The sequence below is a fragment of the Emys orbicularis genome, chromosome 1 (assembly GCF_028017835.1).
Source record: "Emys orbicularis isolate rEmyOrb1 chromosome 1, rEmyOrb1.hap1, whole genome shotgun sequence".
Taxonomy (NCBI): Eukaryota; Metazoa; Chordata; order Testudines; family Emydidae; genus Emys; species Emys orbicularis.
Window position 1 is genome coordinate 218,658,905 of NC_088683.1, and position 20,322 is coordinate 218,679,226.

A 20,322-nucleotide genomic window follows, 5' to 3' on the forward strand; every position below is an offset into this window, starting at 1 on the left:
CTAGGCAAATCCCACATGGAAAACACACATCTCTGGTCAGAATTTAGCCCCTTATTTCTGTGTTCAACATTCATTATCACCTTGCTAAAAAAATTCACTTGGAAATCAATTGGTAGACAGTGCAGCACATGAAGTGCAAGTGATTTACTGAATAATTGAAAATAGAGATTTTATGTCAAGTATCCACAAATTCCAATGAAGTCAATGGGAGCTGCAGATGCTTTAAGACCTTTGAAAATCAGGCTCTCTGTATATAATTTGATCTGAGTGATGATATACCTATATAAATAATACTCATCTAAACAAGTGGTATGCTTATTTTCCTTTTTTACCCCCATAAACACTACTACATGACGATAATAATTTAAACTTAGGGCGTATATTTCTAGGTTACTATTACACTTAAGTGTCTAAATTCACTCAGCCTTTGGATTCATGCTAAAACTAGCAGATATGCACTAGTTGTCGTATTTCTTTGCTTAATTATTCTTGTGTACCAACAAAAGCTAAAATTCTTAAGGCAATTTCTAAAGTCCAAATTCTACTCTCTGATGTATGTGCAAATTTCCCATGCAAGTTATTTTGTGGCAGAATTTAGTTCTAATATATATTCAACAATTCATATCGCTTGCTATTTGTATTTTACTTGCTCTTCTAGAAAATTTCTCCTACAGAACAGTAACTGGGTAATTCTGAAGTAATTTTGTTAGAGTTGATTAACTAAAATTATTTTAAAACATTTTGACAGCTGCACATGACATCTTCTAGTCTGAATATTAGCAGTATGTTATTAACTAAGCCTTTAAAAGGGATGTCTGTAAATCTTCAGATTTATGTGGGAATGTGAGAATTCTCTTTATTAGATATACAAGAATCACACACACAAAACTGGAAATAGCAAAATAAATTGAATTTTATTTATGAAATACACATTAATTCCTTTTTACAAAAGATGACAATCACATTCAGTAGTCCAAAAGTAAAGTTTCTAGTTAGTTTTGTATACAGCAGTTTGTCCTAAAGTTGCAAGACAATAATTTCTTCTAATTGAATGAGCCTTAAAAACACTGACTAGAAGTTACAGCTGCATTTTTATCTAATAAATTGAATTACCATGCTTTTTCAAGTCCTCCAATATTCTTTATGCTGCTGAATACTTTTTCTTGTACTTTGTTACATAATAGCTGTTGAATATGTCTTTACAAATCTGTAGATTTTACTCTTAAAATACTTTCTTGCACAATTCATGAAAATTTTATACTTCTATATGAACATTTTTAATTTTGTTTCTTTACATCATTTGTGAATATTTACTTTCAGTATTGTGTTGTGTATTTGGTGTCATTTTAACTATTATGACTAAGTCTGAGTTTATTGCTCTGTACACAAAACAAGTATGCCAAATTTGTCCAAAACAGAACTGATATGGTGACTGGAATTCTCTATCCATCCACACCAGAGAAGGAAGAGGCAACTCAATCTTCCCCTTTAGAAGCTTGTGTCTCCTAAATCCAGTCTTGATAGTAAATTTTCAGTCATGATTGAGGTCATTTGTGAAAGATTTTTTATTTTTTTTTATAATCAGAGGTGACGTGCCTAATTTCTATTAGCAAAAATGAGAGTTTCATAATTCCATCAAGAGCGGAAAGCTATTTATGAATGGGAAAGAAATTATTGGATAATTTTAAATTTCGTATCTACAAGATTTATTCTTCCTGTAATGCACTGAATTTATTTAAAAGTCCCAAAGTATGGACTAACTAAACAACTCTAACACTGCTGAATTTTATTGGTCAGTGCTATCTTTGCATTACGTAAATAACCTTTTTCCCTACCAATATTAAAAAATTAAGACTTGCTTAGTCTCTTTTGAAATTATATAGTTAATTACAGGTCTAAAGGTAACTTTGCAATATTTTATTATATTGGAACGCTGTATTATACTGAAGAATCTTATATCTTCAATACTTTATGAAATTCTTATTACTGGATTTCAGTCCTCATTGTTTTGAGAGAACAAACATGTGCCTTGGATAATGAACATTGAATACAACTGTTTCCAGAAAGAAATGCCTTGATTTGAAACTAGAATACAAATAATGGATTCTCCTGAGCTTAAACCCTTAAATGTACAATCTTACACGTTTTGGAAATCACATAACATTCTGTTTTGGGGATGGGGTTGCTTTGTTTTGTTAGTAGTGAGGAGAGAATAATCTGTGTGTTTGCACTTGAACTGATGGGTATGTGTTCAGTCAAAAATTGGGGGTGGGGAGATGGAGAATGAACTGATAACCTGATTTTCCATCTCTTGAAAGATGATACATACCATCATTAGAGTTATGTGCTTAATTGTATTTCACTCACTTAGTTTCAGGGTATTATATTATATATCAATGGTCAGCAGAAGTCAGATAGATTCTGTCAAATAGTTAAGATTGTTAATATGCATTACCTTAATTTTTATAGAATAAGAAATAGAAATGGTCTATTATTGCAGGTTAGTTTGTGCACCCACTTCCTAGTCAGGTCTGTTCCCTACTATGCAATATTCAATTTTGTTTTATGCTATATATGGAGGGGGATATTCTATTGTCACCAAGAAAAATAAAAATAACCAAGTTACTTTTGTGGGGCACAAGCAATATTTGAGGTACCCTTCAGCTTCTTGACCATCTAACAGCTCTCAGAATTGTGCATATGCATGACTGACATACTCTATAATGTTGTTACACAAACAAGAAAATAAGCAAAGTTAAATCATAGCAATTTCATTAGTTATATAAGGTGAAATCCTGGCCCTGTTGAAGTCACATAGAAGTTTTACCATTGACTTCAAAGAGGTCAGGATTTCACCTATATTGGAGAAAAATCAATTTCCATCAAATGATAAAAGACCAAATTACAAGAGCCAGACTTTTTATTTTCAAACTACTACACTTAAATGGTGTAAACAAGGAAGAGTGAGAAAACTAACTTCAAAAACAATATTGGTTCTGCTTAAGGTAAGTGTGCTAAATAAACATTTTAATCTTGCCAAAATCAATTCTATGCTGACCATTTATGGGTATTAGCTGCAACATTACAATCAATGCCAGTGCTCTCAACCAGTCAAGACTGCTTTAGATCAACCTTACTCAGGATTGAGCAACTCAGTGCGCAATTTGTTTATGCAGCCCTTATGGGTCTGATGCATATCTTACTACCATAGAACTAGGGCCAAGATTTGTCTGAAATCGGTGGAAAAAATATAAATACATTGGGACAAATGGGTTAAGCTTTAATTTTCCAAGTGAGACATGATTCTGCCTTAGGTTCTTTAAAGCACTGTATAAATGCCTAATATGATTCTTTATCCCAAAAGAGAAGAGAAGAGAATGTTGTGTGAGAGAAAGTGTGATCAACCTCAGAGTGTAGATTAGGGGAAGTGCTCACATTAGATGATCAAGATCACACAAAAAATTTTGCTAAAAGGCATAAATATAGTTTGTAAAATAATGTTCTGAAATTCTGTTAACTTTTCCAGAGGTAGGTCTCTTGGTTTTATTCCATAAAATCTAAGACTCACTGAATATTTAGCACATATTGATCTGGTACAGACACATGGATGGATTTTAAGTGGCAGGCTGCAACTTTTATTACATGTAAACACATAGGAAGGGGACTATCTGCCCATCACTCCTACTCTCCTATACAAGGCATTTAAATGGTCACAGTGCGGGGGTTACAGCGCTCCTATCATAAAACCTGTAAATTGGGGTAGGTTCCTCTCAGCCTATACTCAGAACTCAGCTCCCTGTGAGTCCTAGCACCCTCCCCTCACACAAGAGGGACAAAAGGTGCAGCAGGTTGAGGACTTGAGCCCACAAGGGCCATGAGTCTGACCTTAGCCATTGAAGGCCACAATGTCTCACCCTATGCCATAAGCCCAAGGCCCATCACTAAACTCCCAGGTCTCTTATCTCTGTGAACTGCTCATTTTATCCTTTTAACCGCACTGGAAACCGGCTGCAGGTTGTGACGAATTAGCAACTCAACCAAGTTCCTCAGTTAGATACTAAGTGGATTCCTACTTAGCCCACGGTGGTTCAAAGATGCTGCAAAGAAGGTGAAAAAAACTCCTTTGCCAATTGGCCCTGCGGGTGAAAACATTCCTTCCTGACCCTCACATGGGTGACCAGCTGGACCCATAGGATCTGCCAGACTGATCCCATTTTCTAGTTCAGGGGGGGTAGCGTCGTATTCATTTAGAGTTAATAAAAAGTTAACGTTACTAACGCAACTTAGAGTATGTCTACCCTGCAATTAAACAACCCTGACTGGCCTGTGTGACTTAGGCTAAGGGGCTGTTTTATTGCAGTGTAGACATTCGGGCTTGAGCTCTAGTCCATTAGTCCAAGCCCCACAAGCCGAAGTCAGCCAGCCAGGGGGTTTCAATTGCAATGTAGACATATCTTTAGTTACTGTTTCACATTAAGTGGTGTTCTACACGATTTGGGGTTTGGTATATAGAGAGTTTAGCTTTTTTAGTTTTACAGTAAAACACTTTTTTTTTTTTTTTTTTACTTTTGATTAAAGCTATAGAAAAGAAAGAAAAGCAACTAAAATCTTTGAAATTTAAAATATCAAATAAGGCTTTTATTTTAATAACATTTTGTGTATTTTTTTAAAGCTGGAGAGTTTTTAGAAGGAAAATAAGTTTTGTTGGACAGTTTTTAGATGGTATTAAAGATGGTAATTGTTTTTTTGAGGTAGGGAGAAAAGCAGTTAGTTGAGATTGGTTGGAGCTGGTTTTGCTGCTCTAAAAGTTTGATTTTGTTTTATAAAAGACAAAACGAGGAACACACAAGGGGAGAGAAAAGAACAGCAAAGATAGAAAATGCAGGTTCTGTTTTTGGGGTTGATGTTTACGTGCAACTTTACTACTGTAAAAACAGGCCCAGCACATGTCATGGTAGCTACTCTGAGGCTTGGCAAACTCATACCAGCATTGGGCTGGTTTTTAGGGCGTTGTTTTTAGTTGTCTCTCTGGTCACAGGCTTACAGCCTTGTTGCAAAATATGCAGTTTTGGTCAGCTAAGCCAGCTTCTTGCTAGACAGAAGGAAAAAAAGAAAAATTTAGGAAAGAGAAGAAATATGGTAGGAAAGGAAAATTACACAGGAATAGTAGGGAGAAAAGAGAGAGAGACAAAGTCTCTCATCCGATGTGGCAGTCGCGTTTTAGTTAGTGGAGGTGGTGATGCCATCTGGATACCTTTCTCTTTGTCCTGGTCTGGTCAGGACATCTCTCAGGATTAGGATGGAGAGGATGTGGGGTCCCAGGATATGGTAGGAGTTGCAGCCCTTATGGTGAATGAATTTTTCATCTGAAGTTGTGTTTGTTAAAGGGACTCCAAAAGGAAGTGATGGGTAGACTAATCCACCCTTTCATTATTTTGTTTATTCTTTAGGCTTAGTATTGGACATATTTTGGTCTATTATTTTTTTTATTTTACACTGTTCTGTTTACCAGGAATGATCTTAACACAGTCCTTGAATCATATTAATAGACCTTTTTGTTTGAACTAATTCAGTCTTTCTGTCTCCCTTTCATACCTTTTCCCATTGACATTTTGTTGTTATAGGTTATCACAACATTTTATGAACGTTGTTTTATGAACACTCTTCCCTCGCCCCCCTCCCCACCAACTGGCCAATGGGCCCAGAGACCTCAAGGTGAGGGGAGGAGCTAGTGTGTCTCTCAGCAAGTGTGTGTCTCTATCACTGCTGGGGCTGTCCCCCTTGGCCATTTGCCCCATCAAGTTCCCCACCAAGTGAGGCAGGTGGCTGCGGTATATTCTCAAAAGCCTTTGTTTTATTGTGCAAAAGGTCCTTTGATACAAATCAATTATGTCATCTCCAGATAAATAACAACCTTTTAAAACTCAATACCTGTTCCACAATTGGATAAAGTGAAAATTTTGATGCTCAGACTTGCTGCCTTATTGCTTCAGTTCAGGATTCTCCCGTCATCCTCTTCCAGAGTGTAAGGGACTGATTCAGTTTATGCCAGAGACTGAACCACCCCAGGAGCCTCAGGTCAAGGGAACAAAAGGTGATGCCTCTTCCCTCCCCTGCCACTCCTTGGGTCCTGTGCTAAGTCTGAGAATATACTATTTCTGTATTTTCCTTCCTTACTAATTAATTACCAATATATTTGTATGTAAATAGATTTTTTCTTCTAATTAGTCTTCTTTTCCCTAATTTACTATGTCATAATGTGGCATCCTAATGATTTCTGTGATGAGGGTTTGTGATGTTACAAATAGTGGATTGTGGCATTACTAAATGAAGCAAGAAGGGGAAGGTGCTTTCAGAGATCAAGATGGTTTAGTTACCGGAACTAGTAGAGGGAGAACAATTTCACATCCTGAGTGTGTATGGACTCATTTCTTGAAATACTAAAATCAGCTTTGGCATAATTCCAACAGTGAATGAGAAATTGATGGAAGACAAACCCTGACATTGTTCTGTATGATGGACTCAATGTAAATCCAGCACAGTAATGAAAGAAAGTATTACTTGAAGGTGTAACAATGGAAAGGAAATGCAAAGAATTTGGTAACATTTTTAAAAATTGCTAGAATGAGGCAGTGCTTCTTTAAAAGCAAGACACTGAACATTAAACATTGTGGCCAAATTGAGGTGGCTTTATGTACCCCTGTTTTCACTATACTGAGCTCTTTTTTCCCCTAACTACTGGACTAACACATGTCAGTTTTTGCAGATGAAGTTAGTATATTTGCATTATTTTTTTTGAAACAAGGCACGTATTTTCCACCTTTGAATATGTTGAACTTCATCATTAATGCACTTAATGCATAATTGGAAATTGATCTGGTGCAGTGTAATGTAACATTAATGTTGGGGACTAGGTCATTCAGTAGATCAGAAGTAAAAAGAAAATGCACTTAAGACTTGGTTTATGTCAAAGGCAATAATAAATTTGATAGTCTCATTTGTGTACCTTCCAAGCCCAACACACAATTCGTCATGATTGGCTATCCAGAGGTGATAAGAAGTGGAATAGCAGGAATGTTGAAAGTCAGGATTAAGATTCAGCATCTTTTTGCCCTATTTCTGACTCTAGCTAGTTTTGTTTGACTGTTACCTGTATGGACACTAGATTAATCTTTTCCTTTAAGAAGAAAATAAACTACATTTATCCTGTTAGTCCTTAGTAACTATGAAACCCACAGCATATAATAACTCATCATTCAGTTCAATGTTGAAAATGAATCATCATAACTTTTGTCTGCATCCTTCTCTTCTGGACAATGATGAAGAAAAATTTGATGCAATTACAGAGAAGAAAATATGATTTGATTTTTTGAGTGTTCATCCTAATTCATTGCTTCATGGAAAGCAGCCGACAGGTACCTTTCAAATCCCCACAGAGAGCTAATAGAATATGGCATGACTATCAGAATCTGCTGATAGGTGGCACAGAACTTGAACCTGAATGGATATGGCATAGACCCACACCTGTGGAGAGAAACTTTGCATTTCAGTCAGGTTGTGAAGGTCACGGACAAGTCACCAGGAGCAAGCTCACACCCTTCTATACCTGCTAGTACATTGCTTGGGTGGTGGCTGTTGAACAGTTAATAAATCAAATTCTGCATTTTTAATAATTCTCTTTACTGTTAATAATACCCCAAATATTTTAAAGTATAGTTTTACTGTGACTAGCATAATTCATCTCATGTATACAGAAAATCATAATCTAAACCATTAGTGAGCTTGTAGAATCAGATAAAAAAGTAGGTTTAATTAAGAAATCAAACTAATATCAATGCTTACTGATAGGACATTTGTTTTCTCGAGATGAAATTCATTCCCATTTTTCAGGCCTGGAGTGGGTTTTAAGTAGTGCATTGACATTATGTTGCCTCTCTGTACATGGGGTGAATTTCATCCTAAGTGGTTATATGATCAAAAGAACTAGATCCAACTTTGAAAAAGCCTCACTCCTTACATAAAATATTGGTGTAATTTGTATAAAGTACACATCTTTCTTTCAGGGTTGTGTGCATATACTGTTTTGATGTGATAGAGTTCTTCACAAGTGTCATAGCTGTGCATAAGGAGGAGAGTCAGATTAATGAATGAAAATAAAAAAGCTACACTATAATTTAAGACGATAATTACATTTTATTTATTGCTTAAGCTTAGAGTGGTATTTTAATGCTATCTAAGAGCAACACCACATCTTAAAGAAGGCCCTTATTCCTTTGTCAGTGGTATTACATCAGTGTAGCTATTTCATTGGAGTTATTCCAGATTTGTACTAGTTTAAGTGCAATGAGATTCAAGTGCTAAAATCTGAATGCAAAGTGGATTTAGAAACAGTGTTAAAGATTAAAGACATTTTCTAAATTTCTAATCCTGTAGTGTGGGGATTTAAAATATATCTATATTTGAAAGAGGTGCCTTTTTAATGCACTGATAGCCTACTCATGATTGACCGAGGTCATCCAACCTCATGGTGACAAATTCCATATCCTCAGTATCATTTTGATGTATTTTTTGTAAATATTTACATGAAATATAAATACATTTACAGGGAATACATAATGACCATACTGAAGATGTGGAAATTGTCTGCCTGAAGGTGTGCTGACCTCATCGCTCATAGAACCTCTGTTGAATGTAAACAAATTCTGTACATCCTTTAGGTCTAGATGTCTCTGATGTTAATGGCAATAATGCGTTCTCTTTACTTTTTTTTTTTTTTTTTGGTCTCATGATACCTTGTTGTTTGGCACTGGTTAGTGAATCTCACATTGTTCAGAGGTTTGTTTCAGATGAGCATCCAAATGTTCAGACACTTATATATCTAACCTTATCTGAAGCTTTGAGGCCTGCTGCTTTGTGGAAGTTGTCTGGAAGTTGCCTGGCTCTCTTTACTGACCATGAGCATAAACCCAAACTATCCGTGTGAGATTACCTCTTCTCCCCCCCGCCCCCGCAACTCTACTTCCAGCTGCAATTAAAGGGTTTTTCCCCATTGCTTTGTCCATCCATCAGATCATTTTCTGGAGGAAGTTAGGACTCTCCTCCCAACTCCTTTCCCCTCTACTCATTGGAATGGTACCATGAGCTGTTTCAGAACCCAGCAGTGCCAGTAGCTTTCCTGCTTTGTGTTCTGGTGCTTTAGTCCCCACAGTGCATTGTGTTTTCCAGGAATATTAATTAAAAAAATGTCAGAGCACAGCAGTGAGGATTCTACTAGTGCTAGGCCCTCCACTGTGGATCAACCAAAAGTAAGAAGTGTGTTGTGGTTTGACAAGAGAGTGGAGACTGGTGGGAAGTGAACGGCTGCAATAGCAATGATTTTGAGTCTCTTCCTGTCATTTCAGGAACAGGGAAGAAGACTGGTGGGGTGAAGTGGATGGAATATCATCCTAGGCTGACTTTTTTAGGAAGCTTGAAAAAAAAAATGTTCCAAAGAATTAGTAAAGCTTTTTAAACAATCAGCTCATCCACCAATCAGATTTACTCCTTCCGCTTTTTGTGGCTTCAGTGTGCTGACACAATATAGGGCAATTTACAGTGATCTCCATTTAAAGATCAACATGAACAAATAGTGGTACCTGAGATGCTACCCCCTATTCTAAATAAATAGGAAATAATAATTTCAGATATTACCGTGTGGTAACTATTAGAAAATGTTGACTTTTAAAGGCAAAAACAGTATTCCAGATTTTATTTTTTATTGTATTTATTCATGGCTGCTGTGCTTTCTAAGAGGTATTTCTATGGATGTTTTCGATCCCCTTGTATTGAAGGAGGAAGGAATCAACTATCAAAACACCAGACATAGTATTCATTAGGTATATGCAGAAAACATGCCTATGGAAAGATACCTTTACTTCATTTAGGGAAAATCAGTATAACTGATGCAATGATGATATAAGGTGAGAAGGAATGAGTGCAATGTTAATCATTAACCAAAGCAAGTTGATTATCAAAAGATTAGAAAGGATTTATACATAGGAAAAGATTTATTTTAATTTCAATAAGAATGCATGTGTTTTGCATAAAGAAGGGAAAATGAAGCATCTGTGCTACCAGTTTCCCAGCATATTTTATAAATAGTTGAATAGCATTTCAAAGTTTGAGCTTGAGTGTTTTAAAATTAACTGTTTACTATATTTTCCCAGCTAGTCTGGTTGCAAAGGGGAGTTATATTTATCTTCAGTTTCTTGTAAATTTTTGTATCCTTATTGTTTTTTCTTGTTGCTAATGAAATACTTTGGCATTAATCAATTACGTATACATTATTGCTGCCTTTATTCTTCTTTCAAATGGATGTGTAGTTTTGGTGCCTAGTTGTTACTAATCTGCTGGTCAACTTCTTTCTCAGCCATTCAAACCACTGAGGCTGCTGTATTATTTTCAATTGCTTCTTCTTGAGTCTTTCCCACATAATTTACGTGATCTAGCTGTGTAACTGACCAGAAAAATATAACTGCACACACAGCACTCTCCCCAGTATAGCTACCCCAACATGCAAAATGAATGGAATGTCTACTCCACATTTTCCTGGTTTAAAATGCCTCTTGACCATTCCTTCCCCACACAGCTCAAAGCTAGCAGCCAAATTCTACCTGGATCTGCATTAAAGGGCTGGAGATAAAAAAAAAAAAAAAAAAAGACTCTCTGTGGCTTCAATCACCTCTGGCAAATTCACAAATTGGGAAGCGAAATTCAACCCAGAATCTCTTCAATGTTTTATCCAAAGATAATAGATTTTCCCATCCTTTTTCTTTAAAAGGTCTACAAAAGCAAATGAAAGAAGGTAGTTACACTAATTTAAAACAATATTTAAAGAAATTTAGCCAAACTTGCGGGCAGAGATTTAACAGACCTCTGCTGGAAGGTTTATTATTTTTTTATACCATCTTATTATTTAGCCCTGCTCAGACAGAACAGTGATATTAACACAGCCACTAGTTCCGTGTTTACAGTAGAGCTCCCATGATTGCTACCACCTGTGAAGCTGCACCGCGGTTATCCAGCAATGAGAAACTTTAAGCTCAGTGTACACAAGTTCCTGAATGAGCGGGTGCATAATTTTCACTAACATTGATAGATGCTATATGTTATATGCACTTTGAGAGAAGAATAAACTACAGAGGCCATTCAGTGATTTGGGATAGTTGTTGAGACCTGTTCCCGCTGAGATCAACAGAAGTTTTATCACTGACTTCAGATATTGCTTAATTCCACCTGGGCACAGTCTGACTGAAGAGGCTTTACTGTTTATAGCAGTAGTGTTTTGAGTTTGTTTGTTTGTTTTAAACATTTTGACTAGTTCTGTAAATACTGTACAAGGTATCTAGGGTGATCAGATGTCCTGATTTTATAGGGACAGCCCCGATTTCTGGGTCTTTTTCTCACATAGGCATCTGTTACCCCCCACCTCCTGTCCCGATTTTTGACACTTGCTATCTGGTCAGCCTAAAGGTATCTGTCAGAGTTCAGCATAGGTTATTATTTCAGGAGTTCAGGAGAACTGAGGGATTGTTCTTATATCCACTCACAAAATGTGGTTATTGGACACTCTTGAGTGGCAAAACCACAAGGGGTTCTGCAGGTTATCACAAAGAAGTGCCAACCAAACCTTTATGCTATGCCACAGCATTATACAGTTTATCTAGTCTCTTTCTATTCCACCTATCTCCTTAGGTTTTGTACTGCCGTATTATACCAAAGTTTTTGAGCCCATGTAATGCTGCATAATCTGATTGTTTAAAATAAAATTGGCAATATTTTTTGTATCACTGAGCCTATAAATCCATGCACCCTTAGAGCCCAATCTTATATTGTACTAAGCAATTCATTGTGTGTTGAGAGTCCTGGACATGTTGTAAGATCAGACTCTTAATAACTAGGAGTACACATGTACTATCTTGTGAGTCAAAGGAGAAAAATATAACTATTGCATTTAAAATATCTCAAAAGTTAAACTAAAATAATATTTGTTTTACTCTAGTGTAGTTATGGTCAGGAGCTAATTGTGCGAAGTGCTGTACAATCACAGACCAAAAAGAAAGTTTTGCTATACATGAAAATGTCACTGTCTTAATGTCTCGGGACCTTAAAGGACTGGAAGCAAGCACTCTCTCTTGCAGCAGAATCTGGAAACCCATTTCTAGTTCTACATTTAAAATGTCCCATTTCTAGCTCTGCAGGGTTACCTCTCACTGCTACAGGCCATAACAGTCTTTTACACACCTCAGCGCAATTTAAGTTTTTTGAGGGCAGAGGGTTATGGGAGAATTCAACATTTAGGAGGAAAGAAAGAAACACTTTTGTGGAAGTTTGATTTAAATTACTGACAATATTAATGTTTGAAACTGCACAGTGGTTTCAAATGTTAGAACAGGGATCAGCAACCTTTGGCACACGGCCGCCAGGGTAAGTACCCTGGCGGGCCGGGCCAGTTTGTTTACCAGCTGCGTCCACAGGTTCAGTCAATTGCGGCTCCCACTGGCCACGGTTCACCATCCCAGGCCAATGGGGACGGCGGGAAGCGGCGTGGGCTGAGGGATGTGCTGGATGCCGCTTCCTGCTGCCCCCATTTGCATGGAGCGGCGAACCATGGCCGGTGGGAGCCGTGATCGGCTGAACCTGCGGACGCGGCAGATAAACAAACCAGCTTGGCCCACCAGGGGGCTTACCCTGGCATGCCACGTGCTGAAGGTTTCCAATCCCTTTGTTAGAATAAGTCCTGAGAAGCTGGGTTAGTGAGCAGAGTGCAGGTGAACCTGTCAAATGTGCATGATAAATTCAATTTATCACATGACTCCACAAATTATCTCATGGATATTATTTCCATGTATGTGGAGTGTGTGTATGTTTGTATCTGTGCATGTCTGCATGCATGTATGTGCGCACATACATTTCAAGGCCATTTAAGAGGATAATTGTGGGACTGGATGACTTAGGATATTGGTCCTGAAGTATGGGACTTTCACCACCAGTTCAAGCAATGACAGAAGGCAGTTACCATTTAATGTGTGACATGATTTTGTGGTCTCACTCCAAGTTCATAATGCACAGCTGTGGGCATCTCAAAAACCCACTACTACAGCTGCCATCCTGGTATGTATGCTTAGTGGAGACATGTAGACTCATACCTGTCTCATCCCTATACATGGTCCTCACAATTAAAGGATGATACACCTTGGCAAGGCTTGTACTTACATTTACCATCCTGTGGTTAAACAAACATTTTAGTGTCTCCAAGACTGTTAAACCAGTGCTTTCCGTAAATACTGAGCACTTGATCCAAAACTGACTTAAGTCAATGGAAAGACCAGGACATTTAAACAACTTGGTTTTGATGTAACAGTCTCCAACAGCTATTTGGAAAAATCTCTTTGGAAAGACTGTAACAAATGTCTGATGTTGCTGCATTTCTCTTCAGAACTCAGATGGATTTCTGTAGGATTTATATTTTGAGAAGAAATTCTGACACCTATGACCATCAAGTCTCAAAAATCATGAGTGCCTTTTATCTTGAAACTTTCCACAAAGGTGACCAATGAAATCAGAATTAATAAATAAAAAAGCCTTGGTAGGCACATTCCCCTCTGCCTTAAACCCTCAGCCCCTCTCACCTCACTTCTCTTCTGATTTCGTGTTCACTGCAAACATCTGATTACTTTAGTTAGGGTGTTCTAAAGAATCTAAATCTGTCGTCATTCGAACCCATCACTGGATGTCAGTTTGGCTCTGCATTGTATAAACCAACTTTTTTTTTCCCCCCTAGCAGTAAAATACTTGTCCCCTCACCCCTTCACTACAGTTGTAATGGGCATGTATTGCACTGGCAGGTTTTTAGATAATATCCATTCAGATGAGAAGAGCACCTGTGTAGCCTTAAGAAGAGTGTTGCTGGGATTTCTTTAGGCATGTGAAAGGGTTAATGGAAGTTTGGTCAAGACATTTCAAGTACCTAGTGGTTTCTAGTTTTAAAGAGAGAGATTTTTATATTTTATGAACAGAGCTGAACTAGCTTTGCATCTACACATTGTCAGGAAATGGGTCTTTTTTTTTCTTTAATATGTAAAAGATAATGTTACACAACTGAGTTTAATAGAAAGCTTGAAATGATTTAGTTTTTGTCTATGTATGCTCATAACGGGTATATGAAAGACATACACTTTAGTAGTTCAGATAAATGAAAATGCAAGCTGTAGTACTAGAATCAGAATAGTATTAGAATCGTATGGTGTTTAATTACCGGTCCACATTTACTAGATGATGGAGAGGAGAGGAAAGCTCTTCTTCAAGAAACCATGGGCAAACTTTAGGAATTGCTGATTCAAACAGACTAGTGAGGAGGCATTGTGCATAATCTCAAGTACTTTTATTTTTTATCCTGCTGATTGGACAGCCTACACTTTATAGAATGATGCTATTTTAATAATACTAATATGTTTCAAATCTCTTTCTGTTTAATCCCGTCTCCTTTAGATGTTGTACAGGTGGGATTTATTTTTAATTGCCTCTGGGTTGTGAACTGGAAATTGCATTAAATTATAACTTTTTCAAATGTTAAGAAACTAAAGGAAGCATTCTGTTGTATATCTATACCAGCAAACAGTTTATGAAGAGACAACAGATGTGGTGACTGAAGGTATGACTGTGGAAACCACTTATGTGCCTTCTGCATACCTGGCAGAGATCCTTCGACTCCTGCAAGCCTTGTCTGAAGTGGAAGACCTCCTTAACTCTCCTGATCTGCAGGGTAGGGACTGTGAGGATCTCTTCAAACAAGAAGAGTGTCTCAAGGTAAGATGCTAGTCTTCTAATAGGAATATACACATCTTAATTTATAAAGTATTGGGACACCGCAAAGTCACTTGTTTTATCTGGCCTTTGAAGAGAGAAGTAGGGGGATTGAGGTATAGGCTACCTGTGTGTGTGTGTGTGTGTGTGTGTGTGTGTGTGTGTGTGTGTGTGTGTGTGAGAGAGAGAGAGAGAGAGAGAGAGAGAGAGAGAATGAGATTATATACACACATGAAACAACTAAAACTAAAAACCAAGTAGAATGTGAGTGGGTTTTTTACATTATATTTCATGGCAGATCTCAGAGGCTTATTACATTGGAGGGCTAGATACTATGTCAATTGTGTAATTAGATTCATTGGGTAGAAAATATTGTCAATCAAATACTAAATTCTAGGCAAGGAAAAAGAAAGACTTTGTAGGAGAAATTATGAAACCTGGAATGTCACTGGGCCTGATTTTCCATCACTTACACTAATGTAAATCATGTGTAGTTCCCTTGAATTTGGTGGAGTTACTCCAAGGTAATTGGTGTAAGAAGAGAATCAAATCAGTATCATAAACTGAACAAAATGAATGGTTCGTCGGTTTTTATGTAATAATGTTTGTGTCAGAAGGAGCCTTTTTATCACTGTAAAAATAAGTGCGATATATGATGGTAGCACTTTCAAGTTGTAAAAGAGAATGAACAAAAGACCATGTTTTTATCTTTGCTTTTAGCATTTTCTGCATAATTCCTTTAGCCCATAAATGATTAGTTACATGCTCCTTCCACAGGTAGATAAATAGAAAATTATAAATTTATTAGCCCTAGGAAATTAGGATTTCGTCTGTCTATTATACCCATAGAATGACACATGAATAAAGTAGTGGAGAAAGAGATATACATGATTATTTCTTGTTCAGTAATCTACATTTCAATAGTCTTGAAACAGCAGTAGGATATTTCTTAACCCACTTGTAGTTCAGTTTCAATAGATTCAAGTGCTTCTAGGTACTGTATATCGACTTTCCCTAATCAATTTCTGAAGCAGACAACATGCCAAAGTTATTGTCATTCTTTATTTTAAGTAATTTCCCTTGTTAGAATGGTTTGTATATATGCAAAAATGTCATAAAACATGTAAATCACTGCTAATGAGCCACCACTTGGTCCTTGTGTATATAGTTTCTGTGTTAATGACTAGCTTGGTTGGAGGAGCAGTGACCCAGCAAGAAGCTTACTGGCAGTTGAGTGGCTCCCTATTAGTGCTCCTTAATGCCTTACACTTGTGCTGTCTTGGTCTGATTTACATTCATCACTAATCACTTGTTCACCCACACACATTTGATATTATTATAGCTGACACCAACTTTAATGATATCGATTGCCGTGGTTACAAGTAAGTATTGCCATAGGTTTAATTTAACTGAGCTATTAAATTGTCATGAGATGCGGTTGTGGGCACAGTTCCATCTTTCTCACAAATAAATCTCTTGCAACAGTCAAATGGATCTTGCACATTCATGAGCTTTTGGAAGGGGTATAGTTTTTTTTTTTTCCCCTGAGCCTCTTTAATGAATATTTATTTCCTAGTAAAAGCATTCATCATTGTCATTACCCTGCAGTAAAAATAGAAAAGTAGTGCATAAATTGTACAGTTGCTGGTTGGGGAAGGCTTGAAATTAAATTGTGGTTGATTTTTATCCCTGACAGATTTGCATGAATCAGATTCCAGGATTGTAGTGGAAATCTGTGTTTTTAAAACTAATTTTGTGATTTTTTTCTTAAGTCAAATAATTATTTGCTATTCTAATTAATGCTTTAAAAGAAAAACAAACTTGCATACAAGAACCTTGCAATGATAACTGCTTTGAACACTTTCACAACAATATTTATGCATGGGAACATTTAAATGTGGGATTTCTTTAGCTGTTATGGTCAATCAAAACTACTAATACATTGGAAACATCAAGACCAATGGCAAAAAAGTAGTTTTAATCATTGATTTGGCTGATAATTCTCACATTGGCTATTTATAACAGAGAGTGAATGGAAAATGGCAAAATGTGAAAATGTTTCTGTAATTGCAATACAAGTATTGTGCTAATGTCTAACCTCTCTTAAATTATAAAGATTGTATGCATTTATACATGTATGTAGTTTTTCAGATACTGACTTGCAGGAATGTTTTCTTCATTCTCAGGTTTACTAAATTGAAGGATCTGATGGGCAGGGCACTTAAATTAAATCTCATGAAGGCAATAGTCACAAAATTTGCATGACCTCAAGTGGGTTACTCACACTTTCAGGCATGTGAAACTATGTCTTCTGTGTTTTATACTCCATTTAATTCTTTGTTAAAACATGACAGTTCTTTCAAAAAAAACCCTCCCAATGAATAGAGTGGGAATTACATTTCATACATCGGCGTATTGGAGGATTAGGTTACTGAGAGACTTTCAAATAAGAGAATTACAAATAATTTTGGTTTCTCTTGTTGCTACTTCTAATGAATGGACATAGTTATATTTGGATACAGGCTTTCTCCCTCAGAAGACGGCTTCCTGCAGTTTAATTCTAATCCCAAGTTTATGATCTCTTATTCTTTCCATATGGAATTAATTGCGATGCCATAAATTCACCATTATAAGTTCACTGCAGGATCAGGTATGGAGAGAAAATGGGCTGTGTGAGGGAGAAAGCCCAAAAAAATCTTAGCTAATTACTAACCGTGGCAGTGGAAACCCTAAACACTGCCTGAAAGGTAAATGCATTTATGATTTTATATACTATACTAACACTTTCATCAGTATGGAAGTCTGCTATGGAATTGTAAAAAAGAGGAATTAAAAAAATCTGGTGTATAAAGGACTAAATGAAGACCTGGCTTACATCCCATGCAAGTCCATTCATTGTGATTAGGATGCCTGGGATGTAATAGGAGACTATGGCCTAAGATGGGGGTGGATTTCTGTTTCATTTAGAACATTGATTTTCAAACTGTGGGGGATGTCCTCTTAAGGGCATGGGATGAGGTTATTGGAGGAGTGTGGTGGGGTATGGGGCTGCAGCCAGCTGGATGTTTGGTGGGGGGAAGCCAGAAGAACGAGGAGAAGGCTCAGGGGAGTCCCCAGTGGTTGTGGTTTGGGGGATGGGAGTGCCTCTTCTCTCCTCCCTGACCACTGAGAGCTCCCTGCACCCTCTCCCCGCTGCTGCCCTGCCCTGGCCCAGACACCCAACTGTCGGCAACACTGCGTATTTTAAATCCTCCACAAACTGGGAGACCAAGAGACTCTGGGTTGGGGGGAAGTAGGAAGAGGAACCCTGATTGCTCTGATCTGCACTGTAATGCCATGGGCTCCTCTGGGGATGGAGCTAGCTGGGTCCTGCCAACGCCCCAGGTATGAATCACCCACTCCCTTTGGTGAATCATTTTGTGTCCTGGATGTGCAGGAGGTGGGGGGTTTTTTTTTGGGGGGGGGGGGGAGGATGACTGTTATGTGACTCCCATGAAGAAGGGCTGTGGAGCAAAAAAAAAAAAGTTATATACTGGTTAATGGAAATGGTATTTTTTTTATAAAAAATACTTGATAGCATTGTGAATGAAAACTAATCCTTAGCAAATGTGAATTAACATTTTCCCAGTAACAGAAATGAATGATCCCTTTTTATAATGTACAACATATTTATGTCTACTCTGAGTTTTATATCCATGTCTATAAAAGTGTATCATTTAAGCTGAATTTCTTTCATAGTATGCCACTTCAGTACTCAATCATATTTCAACTTTGAAATCAAAATGTTCATGTTTTAAGGCTACTCAGCATGTACAGTTAAATAGTATACACTTCCTTTGTTTCTTTCACTGTCTTGCATTTAGTAGGAACATATTTTATAATAAGACTTGAGTATGCAAACATTTATAGATAATGTTTTTCAGTAACTGTTCTCACTGAAATCAATATGATTATTCCCAGGAGAAAAATAGCTCAGACGCATCAGTATTTGCAGAATGGGGTCCATAATATCTCAAAATATCCTTACCTAATATATTATTTCCAGTCAGCCTCCTTGTCAATTTATTTCATCCTTTTTTAAATCCAGGAATCTTTTCTGCTTTACTTTATGTATTATCTCCCTTCTCTTCTCCATTTTATGCATGATAATTCTTGTCCCTTCATATATCCCCATTTTATACATACATCCAGCAGCTTTCTTTATGTCATCCTTCTACTGCAAGTCATTTCAGTCTACACCAAATGCACTATAATTACTCTGCACCTACCATTCTCACAGCCAGACTACTTTCATAATCCTCTCTAAATCTGCTGTATTAAAAAAATCATCCATATCAAATATTATATTTCAGTTCTAGTACAAATTTTAAAACTGTAATTAAGTTGCAGATTTTTCCCCTGCCATTCGTGAGTGCTACAACCTGTGCTGTTGCCAATTTTGACGTCAGTATAAAAACTGTGAGATATAATTACAGTATTCATGTAAGGACAGTACATCATCCTACATATGTTTTGTTTGCCAAAAAATTATTTGTGTTTTGTAAATGAAATTCACATCTGGATCATATCAAGTGATCCCAGGCAACAAATACAGGAATCAGGAAATACAACTTAATGAAGAAACACTAAACATGAAGTTTAAAATGGTTTTCTGCTGTAGCTCAGCAAAACCTAATTAACTACAACTTGGAAGTCAGAGTGATTGAATACACTTCCCAACTTGATCTATCAGTAATGTGATGCTTGGTACACAAATGGCCAAAGAATTGGATTTGTCCAGTGTGTTGTCCTCAGCTGTCAGATAAAGACAAATTCAAGATAGTGAAAATGAACTGAAGTTTGAGTCTCTAGTGTTCTGATTTCTCTTTTTCAAGGGCAATGAGATGGATCCACTCCCCAAAGGCTGCTGTCACTTCAGCTGCTAATGGGTTTCTCTAATCCTTTATTCTTAGAAATGAAAGTTGTGTGCACTTTTGTTAACCAGGTTACAAAATCTCCCAAGGCCCTCTTGATATCTAAAACAACTTGAAGTGATTTTTTTCATCTTGAAAAATGGAAGGGGTATATGTGTGTTTATACACTCACTTCCTCTCTCTTCTCTGGATCACTGGATGTGATCCAGCTGTGAATTTCATTAACAAAAAGGCAAATTTCATGTGCATATATATATGCATCCATGTTCTAAATAACAGGAGATACAATCTGGTGTATTGTTATGGATTGTGTACCCCACATTGGTAGAGAAAGAAGCCAGAGAGCAATTAGTGCACCTGGTTGCACTTGCAGGTTGGCCCTGGCCCAGGTTAAGATTAGGGCCAGCTGGGGGCAGAATTAAGGACAAGTCCCATCTGAGATGATCAGGATGACTATGATGGGTTTCCCCCGGGGTGCCGCCTGGAAGTGGGATACCACTGAGTCCCCTGACCCACCAGCCTGGGCTCCCTCTGACACTACTGCTGTGACAAGCTGCAAAGCTCT

General features: G+C 37.2%; 1 protein-coding gene across 1 annotated transcript in view; it reads left to right on the top strand.

Moving 5' to 3' along the window:
* DMD (dystrophin) overlaps window positions 1–20,322 on the top strand; it is a 1,466,768-nt gene that overhangs the window by 389,144 nt on the left and 1,057,302 nt on the right. Inside the window, exon 37 of the mRNA XM_065405744.1 lies at window positions 14,653–14,847. Coding sequence (XP_065261816.1) covers window positions 14,653–14,847 — 195 coding nt within the window. The remainder of the gene's footprint in view (window positions 1–14,652; window positions 14,848–20,322) is intronic.